The 15005-nt window shown below is 36.1% G+C and overlaps 2 protein-coding genes across 2 annotated transcripts; one reads left to right on the top strand and one right to left on the bottom strand.

The window, feature by feature from the left end:
* The first annotated feature begins 6150 nt into the window (after positions 1-6150).
* On the top strand, positions 6151-9953 carry LOC106387310. The gene is made up of 12 exons (XM_013827139.3): positions 6151-6448; positions 6537-7168; positions 7368-7528; positions 7754-7814; positions 7961-8026; positions 8212-8297; positions 8447-8510; positions 8647-8859; positions 8966-9031; positions 9113-9192; positions 9284-9409; positions 9580-9953. Exons 1-11 carry the CDS (start codon positions 6307-6309, stop codon positions 9393-9395), a joined length of 1683 nt encoding a protein of 560 aa, XP_013682593.1. The 5' UTR covers positions 6151-6306; the 3' UTR covers positions 9396-9409; positions 9580-9953.
* Positions 9954-10374: 421 nt separating this feature from the next.
* On the bottom strand, positions 10375-11679 carry LOC106387355. Its single transcript, XM_048754470.1, has one exon. The coding sequence runs from the start codon at positions 10821-10823 to the stop codon at positions 10605-10607; it is 219 nt and encodes a 72-aa protein (XP_048610427.1). The 5' UTR covers positions 10824-11679; the 3' UTR covers positions 10375-10604.
* Between the last annotated feature and the right edge of the window lie 3326 nt (positions 11680-15005).

The raw sequence follows: 15005 nt of genomic DNA, 5'->3' as shown, positions 1-15005 counted from the left end.
TTAAATGAACCTAAAAATACATCATATTTAACATAGCTTATTACGTACGAGTACGATCCAATAATAAACTTGAATTTTATTTCTACGAAAACGTGAATCACTTGACTTATGTAATATTTAAAATATATTAACTACAATATAACAAATGCATATAACCTACCTATACTTTAGTTTGAAATGATCATGTTCAAGTTTTATATAGTCAACTTACATCATGCATCGATCGATGTACAATATTCAAACCACCTATAGTTTTCGTTTTCTTTATAGGATGTATCAACTAACCAATCATCCCATTGAATTTCTAAGCTTTATAAAAAACAAATCAATAAATACAAACTCAAAATCCAATATCTTCTATTAATCAAAACATAATATCTTCAATGTCGTATCTTTAATGTACATATTAAATATAGAAACTGTAACCATAATTACACTAATTATAAGAATAGATTTGATTCCAACCAATTGATCTATTACTTCGGTAATTGATTTGCTTACAGAAGAGGAAACAATAAATTTAAAATTTATAAGAATATAAAGATATAGAGATTCCAACCAATTGCCTATATTTGCGTATGATTTCCGCATAATAAGTTTCAAATTGAACATTGAAAAAGATAGAAAGATTTTTTTTTAAATCTTTTACCGACACAAACTTAAACAAAATGAAGAGTTAAATGTAATTTTTTTTGTTACACTTCCCGGAAAAAAACGGTTACAACATGAGCTTTCATAATATGGTCTTTTAACATATTAATGTTATGGACATTTAATAATTATCTTGACGAAAAACAGAGACTATAAATAATTTATTATTAATAAAATTATGAAATTATTTACAACTTGATGACTAATTCATCGCCCTTTTTTATATGTTAAATTTTTCATAGAAGTTTAAAAATCATTTTATTTTATTTAAACATGTATAACTAATTTATAATCTTTTATGCCATACTAAGTCATAATATAATATTTCTTCATATTTTACATTAATAACCATTGTTTTTATATATCGTCTACAATTCTCTAATTACGTCTATTTGTTCAATTTTTTATATGATATCAAATATTCATCGTAAATAGATGGTTTAAGATGCCAAAAAAATTATTTACATGGTGAATATAATACATCAAATATTACAAATACATTATTTAGTTAAATAAATAACCAAAAACCGAAAATTCAAATCGGCGCTGGCGCGCGGATCAGGGTATAGTTTTCTTTGAATTGCATAACAATGTGTAGTCATATAGACTGATATACACATTTTTATATCTTAAAAATATTCCAAAACAGTTTCCTTTCATAATTATAAACAAAAAGCATAATCAAACAAATTAGTCACAGTTCTGCATAATCAACCTCAGCCAAATGAACATCCCTGGTTTTACTAAACTATGTTTTCTCGGTTGAAATTCATTAGTTTTAGCTACAGTTCTCATGTTCCAACTTTTATTTGTGCACGTACTTCAATCAAGTATCACGAATGTGGGTGATATAAATATCATATAACTTTCGCGAGCTATACTTAGTTTGAAAAGAGTACACAGCAAAACACAAACCGGTAATAACTCAGAGGAAAACACGTTAACAAACACGTTATATATTCATGTGAACAAAACATTATGCTAAGCTACAATTAATGAATACTGGCAAAGAATGTAACAAGTCTAGTAAAGAGAGGGCAACTAATTAGATAGGGTGAGAATGAATATGGTGTTGTCACCTAGGAAATGACATTTTTGTTAATAATACATGAGCATAAGGCTAGTCTCCAATAATGCTTTTATTTTAATACTAAGGGGATATCATTGAATCCTATTGAACCGATTGTTCCCAACCGGTAAAAGAACTAAAACATACATAGTTTTAACTCGGTTACGCTACCAGCCTGTATATATTTGAGTTACGACTTACGACTAAGGGGGATGTATTGAAACTATGATTTTAAGAGGTTTTGGGGTTGTTTTAAAATCCCCTATTATTAAACTAAGGATTTTAAAAATTATTTTCAAATCACTTGTTATTGAACATGAAATTTATGTAAATCTTTAGAAACACTTGCAAATGTCCTGTTATTCAATTAACCATGTACAAAACTTATATTAAATTCATTGTTATTGAAAAGTAAACATTATTTTGAAATAAAAAGCTAGGAATGTGATTTTGGGATATTTTGCATTCATTCCAGTTAAAAAGTATCGGTGTAAAACTCCTACCTCTACATGTGTTATCTTGAGAGATTTCAGAATAAAAATAAAACATCTATCTAATATGATGAAAAAGAAAATATATACAAAAGAAAATTGACGGCTACTTTGCATCCATCAAACCCTTGAGACGACTGTTACGCATATGACTTGCAGCTTTGTCTCTCTGGTCCATGGGCAGATACAAAAAATCAAACCTTTAAACACTTCATCCATGGAGATCGACATGTATCTCTCAATTGCAAAAGTTGAGTTTCTTCATGACTTTGGCATATGCTGGTGGAGTGGTGGTACTAGCCCAGGCTGTCTACTACGCTTTGATTTTCTTTGACTGCATAAGTAACATATACATTACACACAACATTTGTCAACCTGTCAGGCGAAACCCAGACAAGATTTCAAAACAACAGAGAAGGTATTGCACATACAGCTTTGCTTACAATTTTATCTATCTAGCTAAAAAAGGAACCAACAAACAGGTCAAAGTTGAAACTAGTTCAATCACCCTTTCTATGTTAAAACGTACTTTCCCCGTCACTAGTGTGAGCAAGTTCTGATCAGTAAGATTCCTACTTATTATCATACTGTTCTTCCAGGCCAAGTGTGTTGGGATTGTGAAATCGCATGCCAACTCTATATTATCCGATTAGTACGATATTGTCCACTTTGGACCTAATTAGCTGGCCCGCATGGATTTACTTTTGGGCTCATTCCCAAAAGGCCTCGTACTAATTAGAGTTGGACATCTCTTTATATATTAGACACTCCTTGTCTAAACTTCCAATGTGGGACTTGGATTGACATCTCTCATTCTCCCCCTCAAGCTAAGGACCACACACCTTCTGCTCTTTCCTCTAGCGAATCATCTCGATGCCTTGTCGCATCTTCGACATTCGACACCCTTAGTCACAAGGTTACTTTGAGTTGCTTTGAGGATGCTCTTCCCACAATTCCACGATCTTCTGACTAATCTCTGTTGAACCTCTCTTTCCACCTTGAAGAGTCAAATTCCTATTCGAATGGTATTTTGGTCTTCTTGCAGATTTCTCGTCAACCGCTCTATACCAATTGTTGGGATTGTGAAATCTCATCTCCAACTCAATATTATCCGATTAGTACGATATTGTCCACTTTGGGTCTAATTGGCTGGCCCGCATGAATTTACTTTTGGACTCATTCCCAAAAGTTTTCGTACTAATTAGAGTTGGACATCTTTTATATATTAGTACATTTGTCAAAGTAAATGCATAAACTCAGAGGTTCGTGTCATAGAATGAGGAATATAAGGTGTAGTTAGTTTACCTTCAAGTGGCGCTTGCCGTTTTTCCACCGGCGGATGTTTCCATAATTCAGTGGTTTAAACACAAAGACCTGAGATACAGTCCAAGTGTAGACTGAGACAGCCTAGCCTAGTACCACCAGCATATTCCACTAAAACATGACAATGTATAAGGCGCTTCTTCTTGATGGCTCACCACTTGAGCACATGTAAAGCTAGTGGATAAGAAGTTTTGGTATGAGATGAATCAGTGAGCAAATATATCAGCCGTGTACCGTATTTGATTATTTTGTTTAGAAGTATCTTTCTGTAGCATGTTTAAGCTTTTACAACAGTTGAATCTGTGTCCAAGTTGTTCTCTCGTGGTATTGTTTTTGTTTGCAGAGCTTTCAATGAGTGTCAACAAATGAAAAACAGAGGATGAAACTTAGCAGAGAATTGGGTTTAGCTCCGAGACAAATCAAATTTTGGTTTAATAACCGAAGAACACAAAAGAAAATTTTCAACTTTTGACTCTCTCTCTTCCACTATTTGTCCTTAGTTTTACTTCTCCAATCATTTCTTTTTGCAGGCAAAACACGAGAAATATAAGCTATGTGATATTTATGAGTACAAGTTTGATTACAGGATATGTGTGGCAAAAATAAATGCATTGATAGAAAGATTAAGCAAATCACCTAAATAACTCTGAAACTTTTTAAAAATAGTTTACCAAATCACCTATTGATTTTATTTTCATTTTTAAATTTTAACTAAAATCACTCAAATAACTCCAAAAATCACCTAAATCCCACCAATACAATCCAAAACTCCTTAAAATCATTAGTTCAATACACCCCTTTAAAATCAATTAATGATAGGAGTGTATTGAATTGATACACTCCACAACTCCTTAAAATCATCAGGCAATTACGCAAAAATATCAATTTCCCTATCATTAGTTCATTACATTTACGGTAAAGATTGATGGCACTAGAAAATTACGGTAAAATCAAACCGGTATTCTACTAATCAGCTTAAACCGAATCATTACATCGCGTCTGTATATTTCCTTTCGAACTTTCGGTAAGAGCCAAAGAAAAACAACCTTGTCTTTCAAGACAGAAACCGTGTCATGTGTTAACTTGTTTGATCCGTTTCAATATTCATTTTCTCGGTTCAATGTAGAAAACCAGTTCTCCCCAAATAAAAGTACCATAAAAAACGAAACTACCTTTTATATATATCATCTCATATTCATATTCTACATGCCACTCATACTCGGCGATACAAATCGTAAAAAGACCTTAACAAGTCGACTTTCTTTCCTTTCCTAGTTCTAGAGAAGTAAGTGATGATGATGAAGAAACAAGTTATACTTGGAGTGATTTTGATTGTACTTTTCTTGATTTCCATGCACGCCAAACAAGTAGGAGCCACAAGACTGTTACGAACCCGCAACGATAGTGAGATCCGGTTCGTCTTCCAGTCGTTGCAGATGGGTTCGGTTCCTGGATTTGGTAGGAACGGTTGCTTACATCTCCCTAACGACTCGGGCAAGTGCCACGGATGAGTGCACGCACGTGAGTTTTGATCCCCATACTCAACTCTTATTCAGGCTACATATTGAATTTGTCTTTTATATTTGAGAAAAAGACAAAAATAGCACTAAGTCAAGTTTTTGTTCCCAAACTAGTGCTCAAAGTCAAAAGTGACAAAAATAGCACTTAATGTTTTATCAAAAGTCACAAACTTAGGGTTTAGAGTTAAAGGGTGGGGTTTAGAGTTAAAGGGTGGGGTTTAAGATTTAGGGTTTAGGGTTTAGAGTTTAGGGTTTAGGGTTTAGGGTTTAGGATTTAGGGTTTAGAGTTTAGCGTTTAGGGTTTAGGGTTTAGAGTCGAGAAATGAGGTTTTGGGATAAGATTTCAAATTTTGAAAAATAAAAAAATTAAAATTTTCAAAGGATAAACTTAGAAATGTGCTATTTTGGTCATTTTAGTTTTTGAATGCTATTTTTGTGATATAAACTTAGAAATGTGCTATTTTGAGGATTTGCCCTTTGTATTTTGCCGTTGTTGTATTTATATATACTAGAACTAGTATGCTTAACTGTTCATGTAACATATCATGTATCAAATCAAATACGTGTTTCATTGTTATAGAATTTCCGAATCTAGAAACTATTTGAAAATTAAGGAAATAAATTCCTTGATTACTACAAATTATTGATTGTGTCTAACAAACCGGATTCTACCATAAAACTCAGTAAACGTTTTCGGCTATTTACTGGTTATCATTTAATCAGTATGAAGATTGTAAACATAACCGGTTCAGATTGGTTCGCATATTATTCGCATCTGATTCAAATAACCAAATTAGAAACCAAACTGGTTCAGGTTGTATAAGCCGATTCAGATTGGTTTGCATACTGTTGACATTCAATACAAAGAACCAAATTAGAAACGAAACCGGTTCAGGCTGTAAAAGCCGGTTCAGATTGGTTCACATATTATTCGCAATCGGTACAGTACAAAGAACCGAATTAGAAACCAAACCGGTTCAGGCTGCATAAACCGGTTCAAATTGGTTCAATATTATTCGCATCTGGTAGAAAGAACCGAATTTGAAACTTAACCGGTTCAGGTTCTATAAGCCGGCTCAGATTGGTTTGATACGTTTGTGGTTCTTCCTTGGCGAGAGAGATCCTTAAACGCTTAAACCCTCGATGGTTTCGATTGAACATTTTCCCGAGATTTGGGAGTGTCCATAAACCCCCGCACACACACACACACTCGCTGGTCGAGCTAAAGGCAAAAGGAGGAGAAAGCAGAGAAATGGTGAACAAACCATGGAAGATCATCCCAAGACCACTTCTCGAAACCGTCCTCAACAACCACGTCCAACGCCACCGTGTTCCTCAGCCGCTCATCCTCCACGGTCCTCGCGGCGTCGGCAAAACCACCCTAATCCTCAACCGTAAATCTATCTTCTTTCTCAATCCCTAACTTTACCCAATTTCAATTTCTTCATAAAGATCATAACTTTGATTGGTTTTCGATCTCAGGTCTCCTCCGTGACTGGAACAAAGGGCCTCACATCGCCGGCTATGTCGATTTCGCACAATCGATCACGGAGCACCATCCAGATCACCAGCAATCATACCCATGGACGTCGTGGACCAGCGTTGACCCACCATTGCTATCCAATTGCAAAACCCACCTCGAGAACTGTCTCGAATCCATGACCCACAAAGCCATAAAGCTCGGGACTTTAAGCTCGCAGCAGATATTCACTACCATGAACAAATGGCACGGTCTCACCACCTCGCTCCGCCGTATTCTCCAGGGATGTAAAGTCGCCGTCCCGGAGAAAGCCTCAGTTTCGTTTCTGTGGGAACGGGCAGTGTACGCGCTATCTGTTCGACGAAATGCCGATGAGATTGATTTGTTGGTTGGGTTGGATGAGAAAGGCGGTGGTAGCTTGTCTGTTGAAGAGGCTAGTTACTATAGAGAGACGGCCTTTGCGTTGAGATTGGCTAAAGAGGTTATAAAGATGCAGCAGGGCTGGAGGGGCAATGCCATTGCGCATATGAATAGAACTAATGGGTTTTCGAAAACGTTAGCGAATTCGTGTACTGATTGGCCTTTGCTAATGATAGAGTTGTTGTCACAGGCTGCAGAGATTGGTTTCTTCCAGGTAATGGGATTGATAAGTACCATTGTATCTTTGATCTTATGAGTAAATTAAACAGTGGATGTATTGTTTAGAAACGTGTTGCCAGCTAGAGTTACTTTCTTCACTCTGTAATGCGGGCTTGGTTTTGTTTTTGTCTTTGTTTCTTGTTTCACTTGGCAGCCTAAGCTAGTATTAATTTGTTTCTTGTTTCACTTGGCAGCCTAAGCTAGTGTTAAACAACATTGAAATCTTGAAGAGTGCTATTCAGACTGATGATTCAACAGTCTCGGCGTCAATGTACCATGACAATCTTGTATGGAGGATAATAGCGTTAGGTGCCAATGAGCGCTGTCTACCTGTCCTGTTCGTGACTTCGGATAGGTTGGTCCTGTTTTTTAGTTGCCTTTTTGGGGTTTATAAGTGCAAGCTATTACTATTCGATTGCTTGGTCTTGTATGCGAGCTTGATACAATTTGTAGTATGTCATTGAGTTATGGATACTCTAAATATTCATTTTCCTTTCTGAACTTGCCTCTTAGCTATGCTCTTCTTTTGAACTTGTTCTGTATCATTTTCTCTGATGTCTAATAATTTGAATCATGACAGCTACTACTCATACCAAGCCTTTGTTGACTTTGGGTTTCCAGACATTTTCATCTCTCGTGAGGTATAGAAGCTACACTATGGATTATGTATTCATTTGTGTAAACGGTATTGGTATTTTGGTATATAATGTTAACCTGGGAGTTCATGTTTTTTCCCCCCTGCATTCTACCCCTTTTACATTGCATTTTGGCTTTGTTTCATTTGTAGACATTTGGATGGACCCCTCAAGAAGCCAAATTACACATGGTTCCTGATTACTTCAGTGCTTCGGAGGTGAGAAAAGTGTCGTAGGATGTTTAGTGAACCCATCAAACTGAAAATTAGTGGGACATTCTAAATTCAAACAATATAAAACCGGAAAGGCTAAATGGTCTTTTCTGATAACACTTTATTGTTTCTTTCACTTAAGTGATTGTTGTATATAATACTAGAGTTCTAACGTAATATTGGGATTATAGTGGACTATCGTTGCTGATGTTCTTGGAGCCAATTCTCGGCATCTATTTGAGCTTTATGCGCTTAAGCAAAGTAATCATTACCAAAGGTAGTGGTTCCCTCTTCTTTCTTATTCTATTTTATCTTCCTTTTTCCGCCTTTGTGGATTCATCTTCACAAACTAAAAAGGGAAACAGGAAAAGAAATTTTCTTATTCAGGCAACTAAGTAATTTGTATGGTATGTGTCGTTTCTTCAGTTTGATGGGGAACAAAGCAGGTACATTTGAAGATATTGTGGATGCATACTTGGCATATTTACAAGTAAGTTCGCTTTAAACTGATTACTTGCAAAAAAAAAAGGAAAAAAAAAACTGATTACTTGCAGCTGCTCTCAAAGACAGCCTTTGTACACAGGAAAGTTATGTTTAATTTGTTACATTGTTTCTTTCTTGTATAGGTTGTTGTGGTTAATCCTGCAATGGAAAAAGCTTTGCTACGGCTTCAACGGTATGCCGCTGATGTACGAAAGGGAAGCATTCCAGATGAAAAATTACGTTTTGGTGCTGCATGGAGGCATCCTCCGCGCAGTGATGATCCTACTCTCTGCTCCGAGTGGGCTAAAATTCAGCTGATGGACTTCGTCCAAGCTCTTGTCAATACAGAATTAGCGGTACCTACTCATCTAGAATCTTAATGAAAATGATGTTAAAATTTGTTAAAATATGTTACCTTGTTCAGAATCAAATGAATAATTACAAGCATCAATGGTTCTACAGGTAAATTATTTGGGTGACTATAGCCTTGAGATCTTTGAAGACCCTTCTGCTATGGCATTGGTTGAGGTAAAAGTTCTATCTTCTCTTGATCTCGGTAGACACAAATATGAAGAGCCATTTTACTAAAAAAGGCTAGTTCTTTTCCAGGTTGGGATACTATATACGCAACGAGATCCGTCTTTCTTCCGTCCTATATCCCAAGGCATTAAAAGATGCCTTGTTAGATGGTGATCAAACTTTTTCCCTTCTCCCTTAGACCTGCTCTTTTAAACCTCTGTTCTTTTCAATTCTTACACGCCTGGGTGATTTGCATTACAGGCTCATCCAAGAACGAATGAAGATGAATTATTGGAGCTCAACCAAATATTGGTGGCAGAGAATTATCCGGGGTCGTTATTACAAGCATTTGATGCTTGGCTATAGAACATAGGCGGTTTCACACAGGTAAACACGCCTAACATGCTCTGTTTCTACCTCTCTTACATCGCACAAAAATATGATATTCCAGCCATTGCACCACATTAGAATGATCCAAGTTCATTGCGGTAGCATGTACGCATACTCAACGTACAGTTAACAAAGCTAATTATCTGAAGTTTCACACTCCAATGCAGGTTTTGTTGTCACGGGATCGTTGATGAAAATTGTGGATATCCTGTGCTCCTAAATCCCCCTAGCAAAAACACATAGGATTCATATTTTACAGGAAACCATAAAGGGGTGATATTTTTTTGTTGCCGTTAAGGCCCGACTTTTAGTAACGTCGTCGTCATCAAGAAGACACGGGAAATCCTCCGGCGACTAACGGTATAAGTGGGAGTACACTGCCATTAGAACATTTTTTTTTTCTTCAGACGCTGTATATAGCGCATGTTTCTGTGTTGTGTGATTTCTTTTGGCGGTAAAAGTCAAATACTTGAATCATTTACTGTATTGTCTACCTAAATTTTTCAAACCGAAAGTCCCAATAAAGTTTTTATTTTCAAAATGAAAAATCTTTTGATTATTAGTATATTTGTTTCTACAAATGGCTTTTCTTGACCAACTTAGTGAATAGCCAAAAAAAAAACATGTTTGTACTGTCATTGAGGATTTAAATAAATTAATTGAATTTCCGTCGTTTACAATTCAAATGATATGAGAAAAAGTCTAAAAACTATCGTATAATTACGTAATATTCTTTAGAGAAAAAGACAAAAATAGCACTAAATCAAGTTTTTGTTCCCAAACTAGCATTCAAGGTCAAAAGTCACAAAAATAACACTTAATATTTTATCAAAAGTCACAAACTTAGGGTTTAGAGTTAAATGGTGGGGTTTAGTATTTAGGGTTTAGGGTTTAGAGTTTAGGGTTTAGGGTTTAGAGTTTAGAGTTGAGAAATGAGGTTTTGGGGATAAGATTTCAAATTTTGAAAAATAAAAAAATTAAAATTTTCAAAAGATAAAATGCTATTTTGGTCATTTTATTTTTTGAGTGCTATTTTTGTGATATAAACTTAGAAATGTGCTATTTTAGAGATTTGGCCTATTCTTTACCCAAAAATAAAATTACGTAATGTTATGTACGTAACACACAAATGTGGGGAGAAAAAAGAACGAATCAAAGAATGATGAAGATGAAGAAGATTAGTATAACAGCTTTAGCCGTGGCGGCATCTTCCTGAACCGCGGGGAATATTGGTGCAACCGTTCTGACCAGAGCCAGAGACCGGACCTCTTTGCAGCGCCTGAAACAACAGTAGACTAATCTCATCGACAGCCTCCGGGAAAGGCCTCATGGCTTCAACTTGCGTAGCGTCCAAGACAGCAAAGAAAATAACAACTAAGATGATCACGAGGACCAACTGTTTCTTCATCATGTTCAATTTTTTTTTTTCCTTTTTCTTTTTCTTGAATGAAAGACCAAGAAAAACAAAAATGAGCTTTGGGTTTGTATGTATAATGAATGAATTCGATAATGACTCGTATATATAGGCTTCTTGAGATGTTGTTTGACTTGTGAATTGTTGGTCTCACTATCTTATGTTTATTGTATACGATTACAAACACATATATGAACTTCAACTTTGACTTTACTACAAAAAGAACTAGTTTTCAATATTTTGAACCAAACTGTAGGACATTGGAATAGAAAACTCGCTTAGACACGGTTTGGCTAAGTCCACATGTGCTTTCGCTGAAATAAATAATACCGGGTCCTATTGCTGCCATCTCCATTTAGATTGGCTTTTTCACTTGATTTTGGCACAGTAATTCGATGACATGGAGCTTTTCTTTATAACCTTTTGTGCTATAAAAATATACACATGTGGTAATTTTTTATGATAATCACAGGTTTCTTCAATTACTGTTAAGTCTATCGATACGTTTGATTACACATGACAACGGTAAACAGAAGACTAGTGAAGTGTCGGTAAAAATACGCCACAGACAAGTAGACTTGGTGAAAACATTGCTACTTTGGTTTGAGTTTATTGTACCACCATTGGCATCGCATTGTAACGGTTGGCTTGTGTAATGTCTTCTTTTTGGTGGCATGTTTAATGCCCTAGCTAGTGGTACCATACTACACCCTCTTATGGAAACATTAACAAATTACAAAAAGAAAAGCCTACATGTGGTGAACTCATTACAAGCATCAATGGTTCTGCAGGTAAATTATTTGGGTGACTACAGCCTTGAGATCTTTGAAGACCCTTCTGCTATGGCATTGGTTGAGGTAAAAGTTCTATCTTCTCTTGATCTCATTGATCGGTAGACATCAGTTTGAAGAGTCATTTTACTAAGAAGGGCTGGTTCTGTTCCAGGTTGGGATACTATAGACTGAGCGCGATCTGTCTTTCTTCGTCCTATATCCCAAGGCATTAAAAGATGCCTTGTTAGATGGTGATCAAACTTTTTCTATTTTCCCTTGGACCTGCTCCATTAAATCTCTGTTCAATCCTTAAACAGCTGCGTGATCTGCATTACAGGCTCATCCAACAACGAATGAAGATGAGTTATTGGAGCTCAACCAAATATTGGTGGCAGAGAATTATCAGGCGTCGTTATTATAAGCACTTGATGCTTGGCTACAGAACATAGGCAGTTTCACACAGGTACACACACCTTACATGATCTGTTTCTACTTCTGTTTCTGATTCAAGTTCGTTGCGGTAGCATCTATGCATAATCAACGTACAATGTTTATGTTAGTGTTACTTGCAAAGCTAATTATCTGAAGTTTCACACTCCAATGCAGGTTTTGTTGTCACCGGAACGTTGATGAAAATTGTGGGTATCTTGTCCCAGCAAAAACATATAGGATTCATATTTTACCGTTAGGCAGGCGAAACATAAAGGTGCCATATTTTTTGTTGCCAGTTAAGTCAAGGCCTGACTTTTAGTAACGTCGTCATCAAAAAGAGATGTTTTCCCTCCGGCGTCTGACGGTGTAAGTGGGACTGTGGGAGTACACAGTCATGAGAAATTTTTTTTTTCTTCAGACGCTGTATATAAAGCGCATGTTTCTGTGTTATGTGATTTCTTTTGGCGGTAAAAGTCAAATACTTGAATTATTTACTGTATTGTCTGAAAAAATTACACCGTGAGACACTTTTTTCGCTCTTCAGTTACATTCAAAGACACTTTGCCTATCTGACACACTTATTTCATTCAAGGTGAAATTTCATTACTGTCTTTGGCTTTTCTTAACTATATAATTGATTTTGTTTTGTCACGTGGTGTGTGGTGGAAACTATAGGACTCGGCATACTCTAACAAATATTAGTTGTAATGGTATATATTGCATCTGTAAACAATAATTTAACTATTGAATTGACTTTAATATGTTTGTTATTCTAATCAATAATTTTACAATTCTATTTATTATTATTTTTTAAAATTCATATTTTCATTTAAAATTTATGTTTTTTTTTATCGAATACACAAAATTACATTTTTATGTCAAGACCAAAATATACATTTAGCACATCCACTAAACAGTATACTGATCTCACTCGAATTACTCTCTCAAATAAGAGGTTCAATTGCAGTACTTAAGGATCGAATCCACAAGGAGTTAGGGAACCTAATGAATCTAATATGATTTGTTAAGTAAGGTGGTTTAATGATTTAAATGTAAAGTTGCAGTTTTGTTGAACAACTAATTGCTCGATTGATTGGTTGAGGTTTTGGTGCTTAAAAGGTAATAACTAGACTTAGGGTTTTTATTCAGGAAACTTGAGATTATAATCCTACAGATGCCTAATGAGTTGCACGCATGATAATGTAAAGGTCAACTACTAAATCAACAAGTCAATCAGCTCTCGCATGTCTGGACTTTTCTATTAACTAGATCTAATGACCCAAAAGAATTGTTCGATCAATAGCAGTGTCGATCGATGATCCTATAGGGATATCGATCAATACACCTTTCTCTCTGTCGATCGACTATTCAGTATTGATATCGATCGACGCGCTTCTAGTTAAACTTTATGCGCGGATTGAATGATGCTTACTAAGCTCACTAAATCAGCTCTCGCGTTACTCTTAGCAAGAAATTTAGCTCAGATAGAATGGTTTCAGGATGAGAATGAAGCTCTCACTTTTATCTAACAATCCTAGGGCAAGTTCTAGGTAGCTAATCTAGAATCATGCATTAATGACAATTCTAATGACTATTATCACAACTCAGCAATCTATAGTTGAAGCTAATCCCTCATAACCTATTTAAACCCTAAATCTAACAATGGAACTACTCAGACATGGCCAAGCAATTCATGACAGCAATTAGGTAAGAAAACTTAATTAGAATAGTAAATAGATATTAATGGAGTTCCAATCACAAATTATAACTTTGGATCTTCTCTACAATCTATCAAAATCCTAAAAACCTTTTCTAATAATAATAAAACTAGAAAAACAATAAAATCACCCATTTGCCTCTAATATGGTAGCAAAGCTTATATAATTAGGTTAAAACTCGTCAGGAGTAATCTTGTAAATTGGTGAAGACTTGGGCTTCAAGTCGACTGTGACCAAACGGGATTTCTGCGCACTTCGCTGTCGATCGATGTTCTGATGTGAACATCGATCGATATTTGTTCATCAATATCGACTGATGGTCGAGCTCGATGGTCATCTCGGGTGCTTGCTCAAAATATCTCCAAAATGCTCCAAAATAATCACTTATCTCCAAATCACTCCTCATCTTATAAATATAATAAATAGACTCTATAATATAATAATTAGTAGTAAAAATACCTATAAACCATGGGTGAAAGTGGGTCAAATCCATGGTCTATCAACTCCCCCAGACTTACCCTTTTGCTTGTCCTCAAGCAAAATAAACAGGCAGTCTGTCTCAAAGGGGTTTGAAAAAGCAGGGACTCATTGAATGGCTTTTCTAGAGAAATCCGGAAAACTCTTTTTTGGAAACTTTCCTTTTCCTTTTCATTAGCCCTCCCTCTTCAGATGTTTCACCACCTTTTCCTTTCTTTTCCTTAGGGTTCTTCCCGTAGAAACCCTGTCAACCTCCATAGAATCTATTCCATCATCTGAAGGTGTCCTGACGGCCTCTGGTGGGTTTTTTGAAGGTTTGGGTTTGGGCATGAGTGCATTAAGACGTGCAACATCTATCTTCAGCATCTACACTCGGTATATAATAGGTGCTCGTCAATCAATGGGCGCTGGTGGCTGTTGATCGATGAAGTTTTCCTGATGTCGATCGATGACTCGCTCCTGATGTAGATCGATGACGGGCTCCTGATGTCTATCGATTTTCGCGTAGACAGGCCTGGGGGGATGTGGGTGTTTTGCTGTGAATTCCTCGTGAGTCATGATCCTCACGGCATTGCAAGAAGCGGTTGACTCCGTAGGTGTTATCGATCGATGACCAGGAGAGAATATCGATCGGTTTTGGGTGACTTCTGTCGACCGATGTTCGTGGCTTGGCGTTGATCGACACCAACTCGATCCGCCAAAACTCATCAGACTCTCTACTTCGAAATCTCCTTCTTGCAGCTTCTCTTCTTTCACCACTTGCCAGAAATCATCCCCAG

This window comes from Brassica napus, chromosome C4 (genome assembly GCF_020379485.1).
Source record: "Brassica napus cultivar Da-Ae chromosome C4, Da-Ae, whole genome shotgun sequence".
Taxonomy (NCBI): domain Eukaryota; kingdom Viridiplantae; phylum Streptophyta; class Magnoliopsida; order Brassicales; family Brassicaceae; genus Brassica; species Brassica napus.
The sequence above is the reverse complement of the archived record's forward strand: the minus strand, read 5'-3'. Positions and strand labels throughout refer to the sequence as shown.

What these genes read in the sequence shown, in the direction of transcription:
- LOC106387310 (XM_013827139.3), top strand. Translation starts at nt 6,307, where the DNA reads ATGGTGAACAAACCATGGAAGATCATCCCAAGACCACTTCTCGAAACC. An exon ending in TTGTCAATACAGAATTAGCG is followed by an intron (nt 8,860 to 8,965) that starts GTACCTACTCAT and finishes ATGGTTCTACAG; the next exon opens with GTAAATTATTTGGGTGACTA. An exon ending in CTGCTATGGCATTGGTTGAG is followed by an intron (nt 9,032 to 9,112) that starts GTAAAAGTTCTA and finishes GTTCTTTTCCAG; the next exon opens with GTTGGGATACTATATACGCA.
- LOC106387355 (XM_048754470.1), bottom strand. Translation starts at nt 10,823, where the DNA reads ATGATGAAGAAACAGTTGGTCCTCGTGATCATCTTAGTTGTTATTTTC.